This window comes from Chelonia mydas, chromosome 12 (assembly GCF_015237465.2).
Source record: "Chelonia mydas isolate rCheMyd1 chromosome 12, rCheMyd1.pri.v2, whole genome shotgun sequence".
In the NCBI taxonomy this organism is placed as follows: Eukaryota; Metazoa; Chordata; order Testudines; family Cheloniidae; genus Chelonia; species Chelonia mydas.
The window spans coordinates 42,178,484-42,196,831 of NC_051252.2; the positions used below are offsets into that span (position 1 = coordinate 42,178,484).

General features: G+C 46.3%; 1 protein-coding gene across 4 annotated transcripts in view; it reads left to right on the plus strand.

Moving 5' to 3' along the window:
* Positions 1 to 515: 515 nt before the first annotated feature.
* PHLPP2 (PH domain and leucine rich repeat protein phosphatase 2) overlaps positions 516 to 18,348 on the plus strand; it is a 153,550-nt gene continuing 135,717 nt past the window's right edge. For 3 of the 4 annotated variants that reach the window (XM_037877416.2, XM_037877417.2, XM_037877418.2), the window contains exons 1-2: positions 516 to 679; positions 9,920 to 10,167. In XM_037877416.2, the coding sequence (XP_037733344.1) occupies positions 590 to 679; positions 9,920 to 10,167 (338 nt within the window). In that variant the 5' untranslated portion in view covers positions 516 to 589. Of the gene's footprint in view, positions 680 to 9,919; positions 10,168 to 12,418; positions 12,538 to 18,348 lie in introns of those variants that run through there. The other variant, XM_043526096.1, reaches the window with a different exon arrangement.

Sequence of the window (18,348 nt, forward strand, 5' to 3'; positions counted from 1 at the left end):
TCCTGTTCCCCCTGGCTAGCCCCCCTAGTGCTCCCCTTGCTAGCCCCCCACTCCTCTTCCTCCTGGCTAGGCACCCCTAATGCTCTCCTCTGATAGCCCCCCCCTCCTGTTCCCCCTGGCTAGCGCCCCCCCCGGGTTAGGCACCCTCCAATGCTCTCCTCTGCTCGCCCCCCTCCTTTCCCCCCAGACTAGGCACCCCTCAGTGCTCCCCTGCTAGCCCCCCCCATGCCCTGCCCCCTAGCTAGCCCCCCATGCGCTCCTGCCTGTGCTGTCCACGCCTCCCCGACTAGGCCCCCCCTCCTTTTCCCCCCTGCTCTGTCCTTGGCTAGGCCCCCCCCCAATGCCCTAACTTGCCACCAGTTCTCTGCCCCCCCCCCCCGCGCCCGCCCGCCCCCGCCCGCAGAAGTTGGCGCGGCAGCTGAGGGGGCCCCGGCCACAGTCTCTGCTCCGGCAGGGGGCGGGGCCCGGCAGGCGGGGTCCGTTATGCTAATGAGCTCGTGGGCGCGGCTGGGATCCCGCCGCGGCGAGCGCGAGGCGCTGCTGCCCCGGCGCCGCTGCTGAGGGGGAGGCTGGGGCCGCGCCGGGGCCCATGGAGGCGGCGGCGCTGGAGGAGGCGGCGGCAGCCGGCGGCGCCCGCGGAAGCCGGACCGGGAGCCGCGGGGGCATCCGGGTGCTGAAGGTGAGCGGGCCGGGCCGGGCCGGGGGCTTGGGCCCCGAGCGGCCCTGCCCCGGAGCGAGGGGCCCGCGCCCGGAGCAGGGCCTCCCCGTGCGGCGCGCTCTCTCCGCCCCCTGACGGGGCGCACGGTGCCGGCCGCCGCGGAGCGCCAGGCCCGGGAGATGCGGCGCAGGACGGCGGCCCCTGCTGCCTGGGGGCTCGGGGCGGGGGCCTCGCACTCGCGGCGCTGCCCTCCGGGGCTGGGGGGCCGCCGGCGGCGGCGGTCGTGGCGCCCAAGCCCGGGGAGCGTGAGCTGGAGCACCCGGGGCCAGGGCTTCGTCCCAGGCGCGGCGTCCTGGCGAGCGGGTGGGAGAAAGCGCGTCCCCCCTGCACGTCCCGGGGAGGTGAGCGCTGGGCCCCACGGCTCCTAGTACCGGGGTGATCTGTGGACCTTAATCAGTGGTGCGGGCGGGGCACTGGCAAGTTCCCTAATGCACCGTTCCGCCCCGCGCTCCCCAGCTGCATATGGGCATCGCCTCTCATTTCCCTGGCTTGATCCTGGGCCCGCAGCTCTTCGTCCATCTGCTGATCTCACACTGTGATACATCGTGGTGGTGGACGTGTCTAACGGGTCGTCATCCATCGTGTCTGTCTCCTGAAGCAGTCTGTGAATGTTAGAAGAAGGGAATTTACCCCTTGGCAGCCCAGGGAGTGGAATTTGGATTATGTGAATTTCTCCTCCAAGACCGCTTGAAGAGGGAACCCCAACAGACTTCTAATGAAGCCATATGTTGGTTACACTGGTTTCCTAATAATGCTGTGGTCAAAAGTTCATGGTGATTACCATAGTATAGACAGGACTTAACTATAACCATGACATTCACTTGCCCCAGAGGCATATACAAATCCTCTCCCCTTCCCTCCAAGAAGGCATACTTTTCTCTTACTCCCTTTCTTTGGTATTGTCTGGTTCTGTATTTATTCAAATAGCATCACTGTTGAGCCTGGCACTTTAGCAAAAATAAAATGGTCCTTGCCACGAGAAGATTAGTCTGAGTTAGAGTACAGCAAGGGGTGGCAAATTGCAGAGTTGATAACTAGGGAGGCATCAGCAAAAGCTTTAGTGTCAAGAAATGAGACACACTCTTGCGTTGATATGATGCTGTCTTAAGAGTAGAACACTTGACACAGCAATAATAAATAGGCAAGCTTAAATAGTAAAAACAGAGAGTGGTGAGGGATCAAGATTTGGAAGAAGGGGTTCTTAAGAGCCAAGACTCCTGTGTTCTCGCCTCAGTTCTACCACAGGCTTCTCATGTGACCTTGAGTGAGTCACTACCTGGTTAAAAGTACTTTAAAAATAGTTCCCTTACCTGTGTTACTAATAACACTTCCAGCTTGTTTCACACAGGAGTCTGTGTTGGGAAAGGGCATTTATTTGCAAAGCAAGCAGAACTGCTTGCTTTACTCCTACTGGTACTTGAGATCCAGCACACCTCTTCTGAGGAGTTTCATACAAGGAGGCAAAAACAGGAGTCCTCAGTGCCTGCTGTGCTGCCCTCCAAATTATCATCTTTGCTGTTGTAGTCTGAGTGTCTGTGTATAGTTGCAGCATTCCAGTCATGCTCTGACTTCCACTTGCAGGGTGACCCCAACACACTCCTGGTCCTGGATTTTCCCCAAAAGGTGTGTTCTGCACTGTCCAGCTTTCTTGGCGAGAGTTCAGATAATAGAGGTCTGTTGCCTCTGTAAGGGGTCAATATACAACAGTTTGGTACTTAAACTGAATTGTTTGGTAATGCCAATTAAAGCACAACAATGGATTAGTTTTGACTAAAGAATAAAACAAGTTTAATTACAAAGAGGTAGAATTTAAATGAGTACAAGTATAAGGTATTAAAGTCAGAAATGGTTACAAGAGAAAGATGAAACGCTTTCTAGTAACTAAAACTTAATAAACTAGACTTGGTTCAAGGTAAAATCCTTACCACATGTTCTTAGCAATAGGGCTGATCAAATTCTCAAGTTCGAACTCCTCCCAAAGTCCAAAGGCTGTTGTCTTAGGTGAAAGGGATAGGAAGAGAAAGAGAATATCTGCTGTGTTTTTGTCCCTCACTTTTATAGTCCAGTCAACCTTTGAAATGCATTTGCCTGAGGGTTACCCCTAGATAAAGTGCCTTCCCACTGTGAGGATAGAGAGTGCCTGCCTTCGTCTGTTGCCAAAGAATGGCCACTTGACGGGTGATTGCCAATCAACTTTGCTGACACCTGGCTAGAGGCATTAGCGTGTCCTTTGCGATTGAGAAACAGGTTTACCCCCTTCCCTGGTGTAAACATTTCAGTCAGAATTTCAGCTTATGTTGATAACTCTTAATATGCATTTTATCCATACATTACACAATAATATTGATCAATGTATTATCAGTTTTTAAATGATACCTCACAGGGCATATCTTGTACAAAGATTATTACAGTAGTGTGTAGGGTGTGACTGCAGGGGGGCATTCAGTCACAATGATCACATACTATTTTTGCAAAAAGAAAAGGAGTACTTGTGGCACCTTAGAGACTAACCAATTTATTTGAGCATAAGCTTTCGTGAGCTACAGCTCACTTCATCGGATGCATACTGTGGAAAGTACAGAAGATCTTTAAATTGGTTAGTCTCTAAGGTGCCACAAATACTCCTTTTCTTTTTGCAGATACAGACTAACACGGCTGTTACTCTGAAACCATACTATTTTTGTTTTTTTTACACCAGACTCCACCTCTTTTAGGGCACAGGGTGAACCTGATCTGGGGATGAATATGGGGATACAGTCGGCTGTTGTCTATAGGACCCTGCCTTGTTTCTTGCAGAAGTTTGTTGGTGACACTGGGCACTCTCTGCCGGCAACAGTTGGAAGATGTGTAGTGAATGAGGCAAGGAATTGCAGGAGGAGAAATGATGGTTTTGTGGTTAAGACAAGTGAATGCTGCCCTGGAGAATTGGATTCTATTCCTACCTCTTCCACAGAATCACTGTACTATTAGTAGTACCAGGAAGGGCAGGAATAGGATTGCCCAAAACTAAAGGCCTGCCCTCTCAGCTACAGGGGCAGAACCACTGAACCTAGGCTAGTAGTGATTTCTGGGGGCAAGAAGTGGGGAAAAAAATAGGAGCGGGAGTGAGGTCAAAGGTTAATAACGAGGGATCCAGAGGGGGACACTGAGCAGAGAGCTCCAGGCAGTGCCCACTGTTCCTCAAAGGCATCTAAGGAGGAACTCTGCCTGGAGGTGAGAGTGAACAAGGGAACAGAAATAGGCCCTAAGTCACAGAGCACCCATGCCCATCTAGCTTCTTCCTCCTGGAGTGGTGGATGGTCAGCGCCAGGAGAAGGTTGACAAGAAGGTCTCACAACTTTGTGGGATCATGGATGGGGTGTGCCAGGAACAGAGGAAAGTATAGCCAGAACCTCAGTAAGAGGGGCTGCAACCTGACATACCCTATGTAGACATATGCTAGGGTCTCCCCCTCACCGCAGGAATGACAAGTGTTGGGGAAATTCATGAACTGTGCCAGGTACAGGCCTATGTTCGTGGCTCTGTGAAGGAGCTTTCAACAAACATCCCCAGCAGGCTTTGGGCTACAGAGTCACAGTGTGATTTTGGGTAAGTCACTTAAATCGAACTTTTCACAGGTGACCACTAATATTAGTTCCTCATTTTCTGAATGCCTGACTTGAGACTCCAGGGTCTGACTTCAGTTGCTGCTGTGAGTGCACAGCACCTCTGCAAGTCAGTGAGAGGTGTACTGTGAACATATAAACGTATAATGCTAATTACTCTAAATCAGGTCCTAGTTATCTAAAATTGGGCACCCAAAATCAGTAGAAACTTTTGACCTTGATCTCTGTCTCATTTCCCTATCCATAAGATGGGGATAGTATCATCCCCTCTTCTCATAGGGGTGTTGTGAAATACATTAATTGTTTGTGAAGCATTTACATACTATAGGGATGAGTTCCATAGAAAGTCCAGGAGGAAATTAATAATTCTGTCTTCAGAGCAGGGTTTAAATAGTGTGCAGTAAACAAGGCATGGAGCCACACAAAAAACAGTGAGAAAACAAAATATTGAATAACTACCCATTAATTGAGTTGTATCCATCTTGTGCCCTGGGGGAGGCTGGTGTCCTGTGGAAAAGAATAGTATATGATCATGTAATTAAAGATAGCATCATAACACATATGCCCAAGGGAGCCAAACTAAGGCTGCACAGGCCACCTTAATTCTGGCATTTCCTAACTTTTGAATGCTTAACTTTGCAACCCTTACTGATGTTTGTTTAACATAATTTGTGTATGTGTGCGCGTGTCTGCAACTTCCTAGCTTTTAAAAAAGCAAACCAAAAAAGACCAGTTCCATCACGTGGCATCACATTGACGCCCGTGTGGGTCATCAGCAGGGTTGAAACCTTTAGATCCACCACAAGGACTTCTGCTACTTGAGCTAACAGAGTAATCAATAACAATAGTAGGTTGGCATCCTCTGTGTGGACCAGCACTGCAGGGGGAAGAGACACATACTTTGAGTCAGTTTCAGCAGATATTTGCTGACAGCAGAGGAATGATGAGACTTGGGAATCTTGAGTTCCATTCCAGGCTACTGAGGGAAATGTGCTGTGGTGGGTACAGAGACTTCTTCCCTTTTCCCCCCAAGTTTGACCCCTTTAGTCATGTCCCTGTCCTGTCTCTTCCCCACCCCAGGCTCCTCATTCCATTCTCATTCTCTTTGCCTTCCCAGTCTCACCTCCTCCATCTTTTTGTCCTAGTCCTAGTCTCACTCTCTGGGCTCGCTCTCTGAGTCCCAGTCTCCCCCCTTTCTCTCCACACTTAGTTCCAGTCTCTCCCCTCCCTGTCTCTTGTTGAGGCACACTCAGTTCATGCCCTGCACCTCTGCTTCTTGTCAGATCTGCCTCCTCTCCATCCACCTGCCCCCATTTCCTACCACTGGTTTCTAGTCCCAGTTTCATTGTCCATCCAGCCCCAGTCTCCCCACTTCCTTGTCTGATTTTAGGGCTCTCCCAGGCTCTTCCCTTCCCCTCACCCCACTGTGCACCACACCAGCTCTCAGTCTCACCCTACCTGTCCAGTCAGTTCCAGTCTCTACTCCCCCTGCTCCCGGTCTCCATGCCCAATCTGTGTCGTCGTCCCCCTGTGCCAATTTCACCAGACACTTTGTCCTAATCTACTCCTTTCCCTCCTCCCAATTCAGCTTTTGTCCCCTGTGCATTTGAATCAAACAGCTTCTTTCTCGATGCTGCCTAAATGCCCTCTGGGAGATCATTGAGAGCACTGAAGAGACAGGCTCCCTGCTCTCAGTTCTAATGTCTGGTGGTCCCACCACAACCTGGAGCAGCTGATAAATGTCATTATGGGGGAAAATATGGCTTTGTGCCTGTATCCCTGGGCTGGAGCATGCTCTGTGGTAATGGTGCATGTGTAGTTGAGGAGCTGAAGCATGCTCAGTTGCTCTATGCCGCTGGAGCACGTGCAATCTCAAGCATGGTCAGTAGGGACAGAATCTTCAGAGATTTTTGGCTACTAAAATCAAAGAAGCCTCCACTAAGTGTGTGAACTGTGATTCTTCCCTCCCCTCCCCAAAGTTTGTAGTTTGGCCTAATTTGGGAAAATTTTAATGGGAATGTTAAAAGGCATATTCCTGACACACAGGCCAGCCAGACCTCCTCCCCTTTTCGTGTCCCTGCTCCAAAGCATGGGGGCACCAGAACTTTTCAAATAATTCTTTAACATGGGCATAACATAAGAATTGCTATACAGTGTCAGACATTTTTCCCTAGCCTCGTTCTCAGAAACTGTTTTGCCTGAAATTTTCTAAAAAGAAGTTCAGCTGGAAACAGACACCTGGCATGGAAAATTGGAGCCCAAATGGTTAAAATTTGGCAAAGATATATGCAATTGAAAACAGGGTCTTATAATGGGAAATGTCTTGGGGCTTCAGCTCTGTGTGAGGCACCTGCCGGGGTTTGGGGCTTCAGCCCTGTGGGGAGGGAGGTCTTGGGGCTTCAGCAATGCTCCTTCTGAAGCCCTGAGTCCTGGCAGGCATATCCTGTGGGGTTGAAGCCCCAAGACCCCCCTCCCTGCTGGGGAGAAGAAGCTCCTAGCCCTACCACCCAAATCCAGGGCAGAAGCCCTGAGTATCCTCCCCCCAGTCTGGTAGGCAGAGAATGGCGGGGGCGGGAGGGGGGAGCGTGGAGAGCTCCACGAGCCACACTTTAACTGTAAAAGAGCCACATGCGTTTTGCGAGCTGTGGTTTGGTCACCACTGTTCTAGAGGATGAAATGCTGCATTGCTAGTGAGGTGATAGGTGCTTATGGGAGTCTAGCACCACCAAGCTAACTCCAGAAGGATTTCTTAGATACTGTGATGAGCCTCTCTCTCACCCTAATAGAGGAAAATCTAGTTGACAACATTGACTGCTAAAGTGACAAACTATTGTAAAAATTATTTTGCTATGTGGAATATGCATCTGGCACTTTGGGACTCTGAGGCAGAGTGAGAAAAATTATTGTTTTACAATGTAATATTGATTTGCGTAACACTTTACTGTGATAGGTTTAGGGCATGTCCGTTTGGAGCAGTGGCCTTCACTCTTCACAGATTATGAGCTTGAACACCTGCTGTGGAACGAACAGCTAGCATAGTGAGGTTTGAATTGAGCCATTTCTGCTTTTAGGGCACTTTCTTATTAGTAGTAGTGGTAGAGTCAGGCCCTTCAAGAGAAATTTGGAGCCCTAGTACATAATGTTCACTGGGGCCTCACTCCCTGCAATTTCACTTTATTTACACAGACATTAGACATTTTGGGGGGAGCCCTGGACTTGGGGCCTTGATACAGTTGTCTTCCTTTTCCCCACTTCTTGTCAGCCCTGGGTAGAGCTGTATTTCTAGGCAAGAGGGAAGGAGCATGACTATGTCATTAAGGAGACAATTCCATATTCATAGAATCATAGAATATCAGGGTTGGAAGGGACCTCAGGAGGTCATCTAGTCCAACCCCCTGCTCAAAGCAGGACCGATCCCCGACTAAATCATCCCAGCCAGGGCTTTGTCAAGCCTGACCTTAAAAACTTCTAGGGAAGGAAATTCCACCACCTCCCTAGGTAACGCATTGCAGTGTTTCACCACCCTCCTAGTGAAAAAGTTTTTCCTAATATCCAACCTAAATCTCCCCCACTGCAACTTGAGACCATTACTCCTTGTTCTGTCATCTGCTACCACTGAGAACAGTCTAGAGCCATTCTCTTTGGAACCCCCTTTCAGGTAGTTGAAAGCAGCTATCAAATCCCCCCTCATTCTTCTCTTCTGAAGACTAAACATCCCCAGTTCCCTCAGCCTCTCCTCATAAGTCATGTGTTCCAGTCCCCTAATCATTTTTGTTGCCCTCCGCTGGACTCTTTCCAATTTTTCTAATGAGTCCTTGTTGAATCATCAAAGTGTCAAACAAGTCAGCTGGGATAGAGGATTTGGTCCCATCTGTGGTTTAATTTTCCTGCTAATGGTGTGCTTCTCTTTAGTAATGGGTGAGATCCAAAGAGGTGAAGGATGTTTCTAGATCATAGAGATACAGGGTGTTGCAGATGCTTTCCAGGCACAATCCAGGGGCCACTTCCAGCCTTACCTTAGTTTATGCAGTCTCCTCCCATGTCTTGTCCACAACTGTTATGTCTGAGGGCATTCTGTGCCAAAAAATAAAAAATTCTGCACACAATATTTTAAAATTCTGCAAGCTTTATTTGTCGATAAATAAATGCAGAGGCTTCAGCATGGTGGTGGGGAGCATAGGCCACTGGCTGTACAAAGGTGGGAGATTACCCTGCAGCCTCCCCATCCCCTACCCCCAGGACAAGGACTCAGTGGTGAGGCTGCACCCAACCCTGACACAGCACAAGGCCTTAGTATACCCCAGAAACACCCTGTGGCCCTGCCCCTTTGTGCTAGGTGCACCTGTGGGGCAGGCAGGCTCAACCAGGCAGGATCCAAGTGTGGAGGGGCTCAGTGTGGGGTGAGAGGATTCTGTGTGAGACAATCTGGGTGCAGGCAGCTCAGTGGGGGGTCTAGGTGTGGGGGGATCTGGATACACAGAGGCTCATTGGGGGGGTTCCAGGTGCAGGGGCAATGGGACTCTGCCGGGGCTTTCAGGTGAACGTGGTGGGGGCTCAGCGGAGGGGTCTGAGTGTGTGGGGCTCAGCGGGGGGTCTGGATGCTGGGGGGAGTGGGGCTTCGTGGGGTGGAGGTCTGGGTGCAGCTAATTGGGGGTCAGTGGCATGGGGGTCTGGATATGAGGGCTCAGGGTGGTGCGGGGGGTTGGGTGTGTCAGGGTGGGGGTTTGAGTGCAGGGAGCTCAGTGTGGGGGTGGTTTAGGTGCAGGGGTGGGGGTCCGGAGGCAGGGGGTCTGGGTGCAGGAGGGCTCCAGGTGCAGGGGTTGAGGTTCAGTGGGATGGGGTTCAGGTATGGAGGGCTAGTGGGGTTCTGGGTATATGGGGTGAGGCTTGGCAGGGGTGTCTGGGTATGGGAGGTCCAGATGCATGGGGATTGGGTGGATGGGGGAGCAGCTCCCCATCCAGTGACCCCTTCTCCCCCCCCCCCCCCCCCCCCCGCAGCTGAGGAGTGATGGGGGCAGGAAGCATGGGAGAATGCTGAGCTTCCTGCAGCTGGGGGAGGATTCTCGGGGGAGGGGGGTCTGACACAGCCCCATCCACTCCTTTGCAGGGGAAGAAGAAATCCTGTCCTCTCCTGCTTCCAGCCCAGCCAGGGCTAGCAGGTGATCTCGGCTCAGGGTAGGAGCCAAAGGATGGGGTGTTCCCAGCCCTGCGGTGATTTACCTCTCTGCCGGCTGCTCCAGGTGCTTGAAACAATGAACCTGCGCAGCTAGGTAGTGGTGCGTGACTGCTCTTGCAGCTTCCCTTTGTTTCCCTGTCAGAAAGTCATTTTTCTGTGGGGAAGCAAAGAAATCTGCAGGGGACATGAATTCTGTGCATGTGTAGTGGCGCAGAATTCCCCCAGGAGTAAGCAGCTGTTTGGATGACTGCAACCCATGAGGGATGAGGGGAATTTGGGAAAGCAGAAGGAAAGGGGGGTGAGGGGTGGAAATTACACTTGGCTGGTCATTGGAGGTCTTGGAGAAGGAAAGCAACGGGCAATCTATTGGATTTCAGTCTTCGTGCCAGCAGCTAACCATCTACTTTTGATGTCCTTTAGAGGAACATGAAGTGCAATGGGAGCAGAAACTGCTTGAACAGGAGGAGTCGGTTTGGCTCCCGTGAGAGAGACTGGCTGAAAGAGGATGTTGGGCGAGGCTGTGTATACATTTATGGAGCAGACTCTGCAACTGCGACCTCTTCTGACCTGCACTTGGTCCTTTGTACAGTGGATACCCTGGCATCTGAGATCTGTGATGGAGAGGGTAGGGAGAACCTCTATTTGCAGCTCCATGGAGACCTGGTCAGGTAAGGACAGAAGGAAAGGGTAAATCCAATTCCAGAAGTGGATGGAGGGCAGTGCTTTCTTGCTGTGGGCAAATGAATGTGAATGAAAGTAGGGCTGATTTAAAGTAGGTAGGTATAGCCTTATGATTCATTTTGGGTGCAAGATGCATTAGTCACTAATAACAGGTCTGTTCTTTGGTGGCTATTTAGAGATTAATTAAGATGATGACTGGTGAGACATACATAGAGACTGAGTTTTATTTGTACGATGTTTTATTATAAACAAAATCACAGAACTAGGAACCAAGATAAGACTAATAGCTGAATTTGCATCATGTATACTCAGGAATCAGTGGGGCTGTGGATGCCCCTTAAAATGAGATTAAGTGTTATTAGGTCTAATGTGGCTTTATGCTAACTATTACCACTAGTCCTCAAGCTGAATACTAGGCTTCAGACTCACTGCAAAGCCCCATTTTAAAATAATCTTTGTTTTTTTTAATCCTACTTGCATCGTAGCTTTAGTTTAATTTGCACTAATTAAACAAGCATCTTAACTTTTTCTAAAATATAAGTGATTATTTACGTGATCACCTAAGCTCAGGTTATGGGTCAACAGAGGGGTTCTGTATGGCAGATGGACCCAGTTCTGAGCATATAATACTATAATTTATGGATTGAAGCTGTTATGCTCAGATAGGAAACACTCATTGGTGTTTTGGCTGGGAGGGTTTGACTGGTAATTCCCCTAGAAGCACCTCCTTTTTGAAGAGTGTTTCATTTGAGTGAGTTAACTTCTGGGAACTTCTAGTTGGACATGGAATATGCCCTGGGATGAGAGATGTCCCTGTTTATATAATGCTGCATCTTTTTCCATATAAAGGGCTAAATTTTACTCCCAGTATATACTATCTTAACATCTTTATTCATCTTTAAAAAACTGGCATCCTAAATGATAGCATATTTGTTAGGCAAATTATTCAAATGTATTCACGAAAAAAAGGCCACAGACGAAAAGGGCCAGAGTTAAGGTCATAGAAATGTCTAATGTGCATGTTCACAAGTGTAAATTTTCTTGAGAATGTATAATCTCTAAGTTACCTTTAGTGATCATTTCTTGACGTCTATATTTTGTTAACTGAAATGATCTTGGTATGTACTTTTGTGATGGTCATGATTTAGTAACTGTATAAATTAATGCTTTTTCAGTGGGGATATCCTTTTTAAAAAAAAATGAATTGCAAAGTATGCTAAGAGTATAAATAGACTTAAGCTATAAAGTTTTCTGTACATAAAACTTGGACTCCAGTGTATAAAGTGTTGTGCCTTAGGTCATTATGCACTGAAAATAGACTTCAGCTCATAAAGATTAATGTGCACAAACTTTGTGCTGAGAAGATCATGGATTTCTCATAGTTTTACAAGCCATAGAGTTCTTTTGAATTTAGACTTTGTATTACCTCCAGTGGATTTTGGATTTCAGCGTGTAAACCTGCCACTCCTTTTCATGGACAAAGCTAAAATGGGAGTCTCTAATCCACACTTTTCCCAGTGGACCTAATCCATGTTGTTTTTCTAAAATGCACGGGGAGAGGGATGGCACTTTGGAGCACTTCTCCAGTTCCTGGTAAAAGTTCCACTGCTAGGGCCCTAGACTTCAGTGTGTTTGGGAAAGTCATTGACAGATGGAAGGAAAGACTGGGTGTCCTTTGCATCACTAAGTATTTTTGATAAAGTATTATTTGCATAAATTATACACTGAAGTTTTTTCTTCACAATAAGTTATAGGTGTGTAAAACTGTGTGTACTGAATTACTTATTGTATAATGACTTCATGAGCTGAAAGATGCCTGATCCTTCCAATTGCCTCAGTACAAAAGTAAATCTATGTTCCTTATAGCTCCTTCCCAGCCTCTCAGCATGGATTAACGCTCAAGGTAGCATAGCTCAGCATAGGTTGGGTCTACTGAACATCTGAGTTCCTGAGATCCCAGGTATGGTTTTATCTAGGGAGAAGTGTGGGAGCATGAAGGGGAGGAGAGAACTGTGACATGGCAGCTGATAAATTTGCACATAAAATTTTTGCAGGGACCAAACTGCACAAATTCACTGCAATAGAAACTTTTCCTGTACAAATTGCTCTCTTGGAATGCTTAAAAGACTTGGGTCTTGATGTTTTAAAAGTTTAATAGAAAGTTTTCCTGCTGTAGTGTTGGATTCCCTCTGAAACCTTTTCCACTCAGCTTATCCAGAATACCTTGTTCACTTCTAGGAGAACACTTTATCCAGTTTTCTGGGATCCAAAAAACTCAGTTCGACTCCAGATTTAGTCACTCAGGTTCCTTTATTTGTCATGCAGCAAAGCTGTGCTGATCAGACTCAAGTATAGGGGTGAGTATAGTATGTACCATACATCCAGAGTTACACAGAAAAACTCTTCCTTTATATACATTTACACTTTACATTGCATCACATGTTTTTGAATTAGCTTGGTTACTTTTCAGGAACCAGTCCCTGTGCAACATGCTCTGTCTATGCATTGTCCTCACTTGACCTAGTCTTTACCTCATCTCTACATTCCAAACTATTTTGTCCATTGTTAATAAATGGTCCCTGGGTGTTCTCCATCTTATCTGAGCTGGCTCAAACATTCTGTCTTTTTCAACCTTCTGAGGTCCCTTCCAACCCTGATATTCTGTGATTCTGTGATCCGTTTACCTCCCTAATTCTGTTGTCCAAGAAATGAGACCTCCCTCCAGATGTTAATTGCTCATGTCAGGCTAGGTCTCCACTACATGTTGTCTGCTTACAAATCTTGTTGTAGTTTTGGCATAGAAAGTTTTGCACACTGGAATTCATGATGGAAAACCAAGTATTGATGATGAAAGCTAGTCACTTATTTATGAGATTTGACATGCATATATACTAGTGTGCAATACAGTTTAAGTAAGGCTCTGGCTATGAAATCTTGAAAATGGAGTTTTGTAAAATTTGATCAGTTTCTTCAGATTTTCAGAAACAATTCTGTTATATGAAAATGGCAGTTTTTCAAGCCAAAACATTCTCTTTGGAAGTTGAAAATTTGTAAAAAAGAGGATTTATAATAAAAATCTCGCTTCCTCTTCAATACTGTAAGCAAGTGCGGTTTCAGTGAATTCAGTGATTTTACACTCACTTTTGCAAGCTCTGGATTTGGCTCCCAGATTTTTCTGCTGTTGTGCATTGGGTGCTGAGAATACAGAACATGCAGCATAGCTTGAATTCAGCATATTGGTACAGGAAAAGGAAGACAGTGCAGTCCTCTTCTGTATTGCATCGTAACGATGAGGCAAATAAGACTAGATTTGTAGTGGAGCTCTCCCTTCACTTACAGAGTTTTTCTTGCTATGTGTCTGAGTTGCAGGAACCAGGCATAGGTCAGTTACAGTAAGGATATACATAGCTGTTGGCACGGAGCCATGGATGTAGCTGATAAATTGTGTTTATTGGGTGAAATGTTTATAGGAAAATTGCCTTTAGTGGCTCATTGCTTAGTTCTGTGGTGATCTTCCAGCACTTAGAGAAAAGCACAGACCCTTTACCCCAGAGCCCTGATAAGGTTAGGATTTGAAGACTCATTGTTGGAGCAGTTGTAAGAGATTGTGTTTTAATTCCCCTTTTGAACTTTTGTTTCAGCCTCTCTTTTCTTGTTGTTTTGCAGCATTACTTCCCTTTGATTTGTGGCAAGTTGAATAGCTAAGTTAATTGGTCTCTGTGAATGATACTTTGAAACCCAGTCCTGAGCTTTAAACTGATGGCAGCAGGTCCTGCTCCCAGACTTGCTACCTTCTTGCCTTTAGCAATTCAACAAGCTTGATCCTGAAATTCAGTTCTTGAACTATTGCATGTCACCTGTGCAAAATTCTGAATGTAAATGTAGCAGGAAGGTCTCGTAAATAAACCTCAAAGGGGGAAGGTCTCCGTACAGCAGGGTTCTCAAACTGGGGGTTGGGGACCCCTCGGGGTCGCAAGGTTATTACATGGCGGGTTGTGAGCTATCAGGCTCCACCCCAAGCCCTGCTTTGCTCCAGCATTTATAATGGTGTTAAATATATAAAAAAGTGTTTTTAATGTATAAGGGGAGTCACGCTCAGAGGCTTACTGTGTGAAAGGGGTCACCAGTACAAAAGTCTGAGAACCCCGGCCATAGAGATACAGTAAGTATGAAATTCCCCTTAGTAGTCATTTGTTTGACATTAGGCTATGGTCCATGGTCTTGGTCAGTTCTGCTGAGGGAGATGATACCAAACTCAAGGTCTCAATATGCCCAAATTCTCTCAAATGCCAAGAGAATTCCATTTTAGTGCACAATCTGCTGATCAATGTGGTCACATGCATGTGAACACAAATAACCCAGTCAAGCATCTGATGTCGCTTGTACCCCAGATATGTTGGACCCCAAGTAACTCTTAATTCCTCACCATTTGAATCCTTGTAGGTGGATTTTTCCCACATCTCCTGGATTAAGAATACAAATACTGATCATCCTTTTGGGGTAGGAGGGGCAGGAGAAGATCCCCAGATATTTGTCCTAAACTTCCAGGAATGTCTTTGTGGTGTTACTCCTCAGCTGAAGTAGATCCTCCCCCAGTCTCTGTGATCCCCATTAAGTGCATACACATTTCAGTAAGTTCCTTTGAGCATTTACCTCTCTAAGATGTATAGGTCTAAGGTCTTCAGCCTCTCTTTCTAGCTAAGACCTTCCATTCCTTAGGTTCTCTTTGTTGTGAGCTATAACTTTTGAAAAACTTTCAAAGGACAGGTTCCGAAAACTACATGGACAAAACTCTTTTCTGTACCTGAATGAACCAGGTAATCATAGGCCAGTCTCACATTGATCCCAGGGAAGATATAATAGAGCAGCTGATGTGAGTCTTCTTTAATAAGTATTAAAGAAGGGTAATTAATTAATGTCAATCAACATCGGTTCATGGAAAATAAATCCTGTCAAACAAACTTGATTTTTTTTGATGAGATTACAAATTTGGTTGATAAAAATAATAGTGTTGTTGTAATATACTTAGATTTCTGTAGGGAGTTTGATGTGGTACTGCATGACATTTTTATTAAAAATATAGAATGATATAAAAACTGGATAACTTATAAGTCTCAAAATGTAATTGTAAACAGAGAATCATAATTAACATTTTTAATGGTGAGGGCAATTAACCATTGGAACAATTTACCAAGGGCTGTGGTGTGTTATCAAGATTGGTGTTTTTCTTTAAAAAAAAAAAAAAAAAAAAAAAACAACCCTAGGAATTATTTTGGGGAAGTTCTGTGGCCAGTGTTATACAGGAGGTCAGACTAGATGATCACAATGTCCCTTGTGGCCTTGGAATCTATGAATGTATAAAACCTGGCTTTTATGCATGGGCAATAACTAAAGTTACATGAGGGTCTGTGAAGCTGCTGCTGTTCTGTGCTGGCCTCCTGTTCTCTCCTATGCTTATTTCTTACCCTGGCCTGATAGTGCTCTCTCACTGACCTAGCTGAAGTGACCAGTACTTGGTATGTGATACTGAAAACACTAGACTGGAGGGTTTGACGCCACATGAAAGGAGAGGAAATGTTCTCAGTGAATTGCTGGTGTATTCTCCAACTACACTAGCCCTCAGTGTGTACTGTGTTTAGGAAAGAGCATGTACAAGTAGTCTTTTCGGTTGCATGTTTCTGATTGCCTTCAGGTTTTGTCTGTTTACAGGTTGCATTGTATTCTGTTGGGGGAAGATGCATGTTTTTCTGTATTCAGTTTGAGGATGAAAGGATGTGTCGGGTAATGCACTTTCTTCACAAATACCATCTATTTAGGATCCTGGATCTTGCATTCACTATTTCTATACAGGCTGAACGCCTCAAGTGATAACATTTTTGACCCCTAAGGGCAACATTATAGGGTCAAGAGGCAAGCAGCCTTCACTTACTGTTAGTTCTGTACCACCAAGGACTCTAACCATTGCCCTTGGAACCTTCCAGTCCATTCCTCTTTGACCAGGGTCTGGTAAAGGAGTTTCTTGTAGGAGCTGTCTCTCTCCAGCAACTTACTTGCTTAAGGTATCTTTTTTTGATTTGCACCCTCTCCCATTCCCCATGCCTTCCAAGCCTTTTTATTTCTAGACCCTTTGGCTTTTGGTCTGTCAGTTGCCTGGGAGCACTGATTCAGTCCACAAGGTTCCAGTCTCCAAAGACATTTGAAGAACCATGTTATGGGTCTGAGGATGAACAACAAACCTTTTTCCTTCAGCATTTGGTCTATTTTCAAAGCCTCGTACTGCTACAAGCTTTTAGCTCTTTGTTTTGTATTTCTTTCAGCTGTTTTCTTTGCTCTTTCAGGATGTCACCTACTGCCTTGACCCCTTGGAAGGAAGCGATACCACTTAGCAGCTTCAGACAAAAATCTGTGCTGCAGAAGAACATCTATAATGCAGAGTACAATACAAGTGTCTGAATGGGGCATGCTGTACAGGGTATCATGGGGAATGTCTAGAGATGTTACTGTAAACACTCAAGTATCATGGGGAATGCCTCCAAGTCTTCCTCAAGGCAGTCCCCTGGGAGTTGTGCAAGTCCAACGCAAGTCCAGAATGTTTCAAAGGAGAAACCCCTGCAGCGTAAGCCTGAGCCCCTTCTCTTGCTGATATGATGTTCATGAGACTAGACTGGAGGGTTGACAGCACACACAAGCGGGGGGCAGATACTCCCAATAAATTGCTTGGTTATTCCTGAGCTATACTAGCTCTCAGTCTGTACTGTACTCTGTGTAGGAAGGACCATGCACAAGTACAATGTCTTCAGCTGCACATTTCTCAGTAAAAACAATGAGGAGTCCTTGTGGCACTTTAGAGACTAACACATTTATTTGGGCATAAGCTTTTGTGGGCTAAAACCCACTTCATCAGATGCATTGAGGAGGTATAAATACACAGCATATGAAAAGATGGGAATTGCCTTACCAAGTGGGGGGTCAGTGCTAACGAGCCAATTCAATTTAAGTTGGAAGTAGGCAATTCTCAACAGTTGACAAGGAGGAGTGGAAATCACTTTTGTAGTGTGAATGAGGCCAATGTAAACAATGTAAACAGCTTATGCCCAAATAAATGTGTTAGTCTCTAAAGTGCCAAAAGGACTCCTCATTGTTTTTATTGAGAAATGTGCAGCTGAAGGGATTGTACTTGTGCATGGTCTTTCCTACACAATGAGGAGTCCGTTTGGCACTTTAGAGACTAACACATTTATTTGGGCATAAGCTGTTTACATTGGCCTCATTCACACTACAAAAGTGATTTCCACTCCTCCTTGTCAACTGTTGAGAATTGCCTACTTCCAACTTAAATTGAATTGGCTCGTTAGCAGTGACCCCCCCTTGGTAAGGCAACTCCCATCTTTTCATATGCTGTGTATTTATATCTCCTCAATGCATCTGATGAAGTGGGTTTTAGCCCACGAAAGCTTATGCCCAAATAAATTTGTTAGTCTCTAAAGTGCCACAAGGACTCCTCGTTGTTTTTGGTGGTACAGATTAACATGGCTACCACTCTGAAATATTCCCCAATGGAAGTTGCTTTCAGATTAGTCTACAGGACTCTGTCTGGGTTCCACTTTTATCAACAGAGGCCCAACTTCCTGCTAGGCTCATTAAAATATCTCTGTCATGTGCTGAGTTTTTGACTCCCTCCAAGCCTTGGCACTTGCTGCAGATGGCACTGAGCTATGACTCAGCTGATGAGGCATTGCCTCCCCACTGTACTCCAAGGCACCACTGATGGAGTTAGGGGCTTCAGGTAGCGTATGTCAAGATATAGGGGATCAATTTCCCTTTCTCAGCCACAGTCAGGAAGCTTAAGTGATAGGGTTTGTTTGGGGACCTGGGCACGTCTCACCAGCACATCTCAAAGTCTGCCTTGAGGCTGCAGTGATGCCTTGGTGCTTCCCTCTCACCCTCATAGAATCATAGAATATCAGGGTTGGAAGGGACCTCAGGAGGTCATCTAGTCCAACCCCCTGCTCAAAGCAGGACCAATCCCCAATCAAATCATCCCAGCCAAGGCTTTGTCAAGCCTGACCTTAAAAACTTCCAAGGAAGGAGATTCTACCACCTCCCTAGGTAACGCATTCCAGTGTTTCACCACCCTCTTAGTGAAAAAGTTTTTCCTAATATCCAAC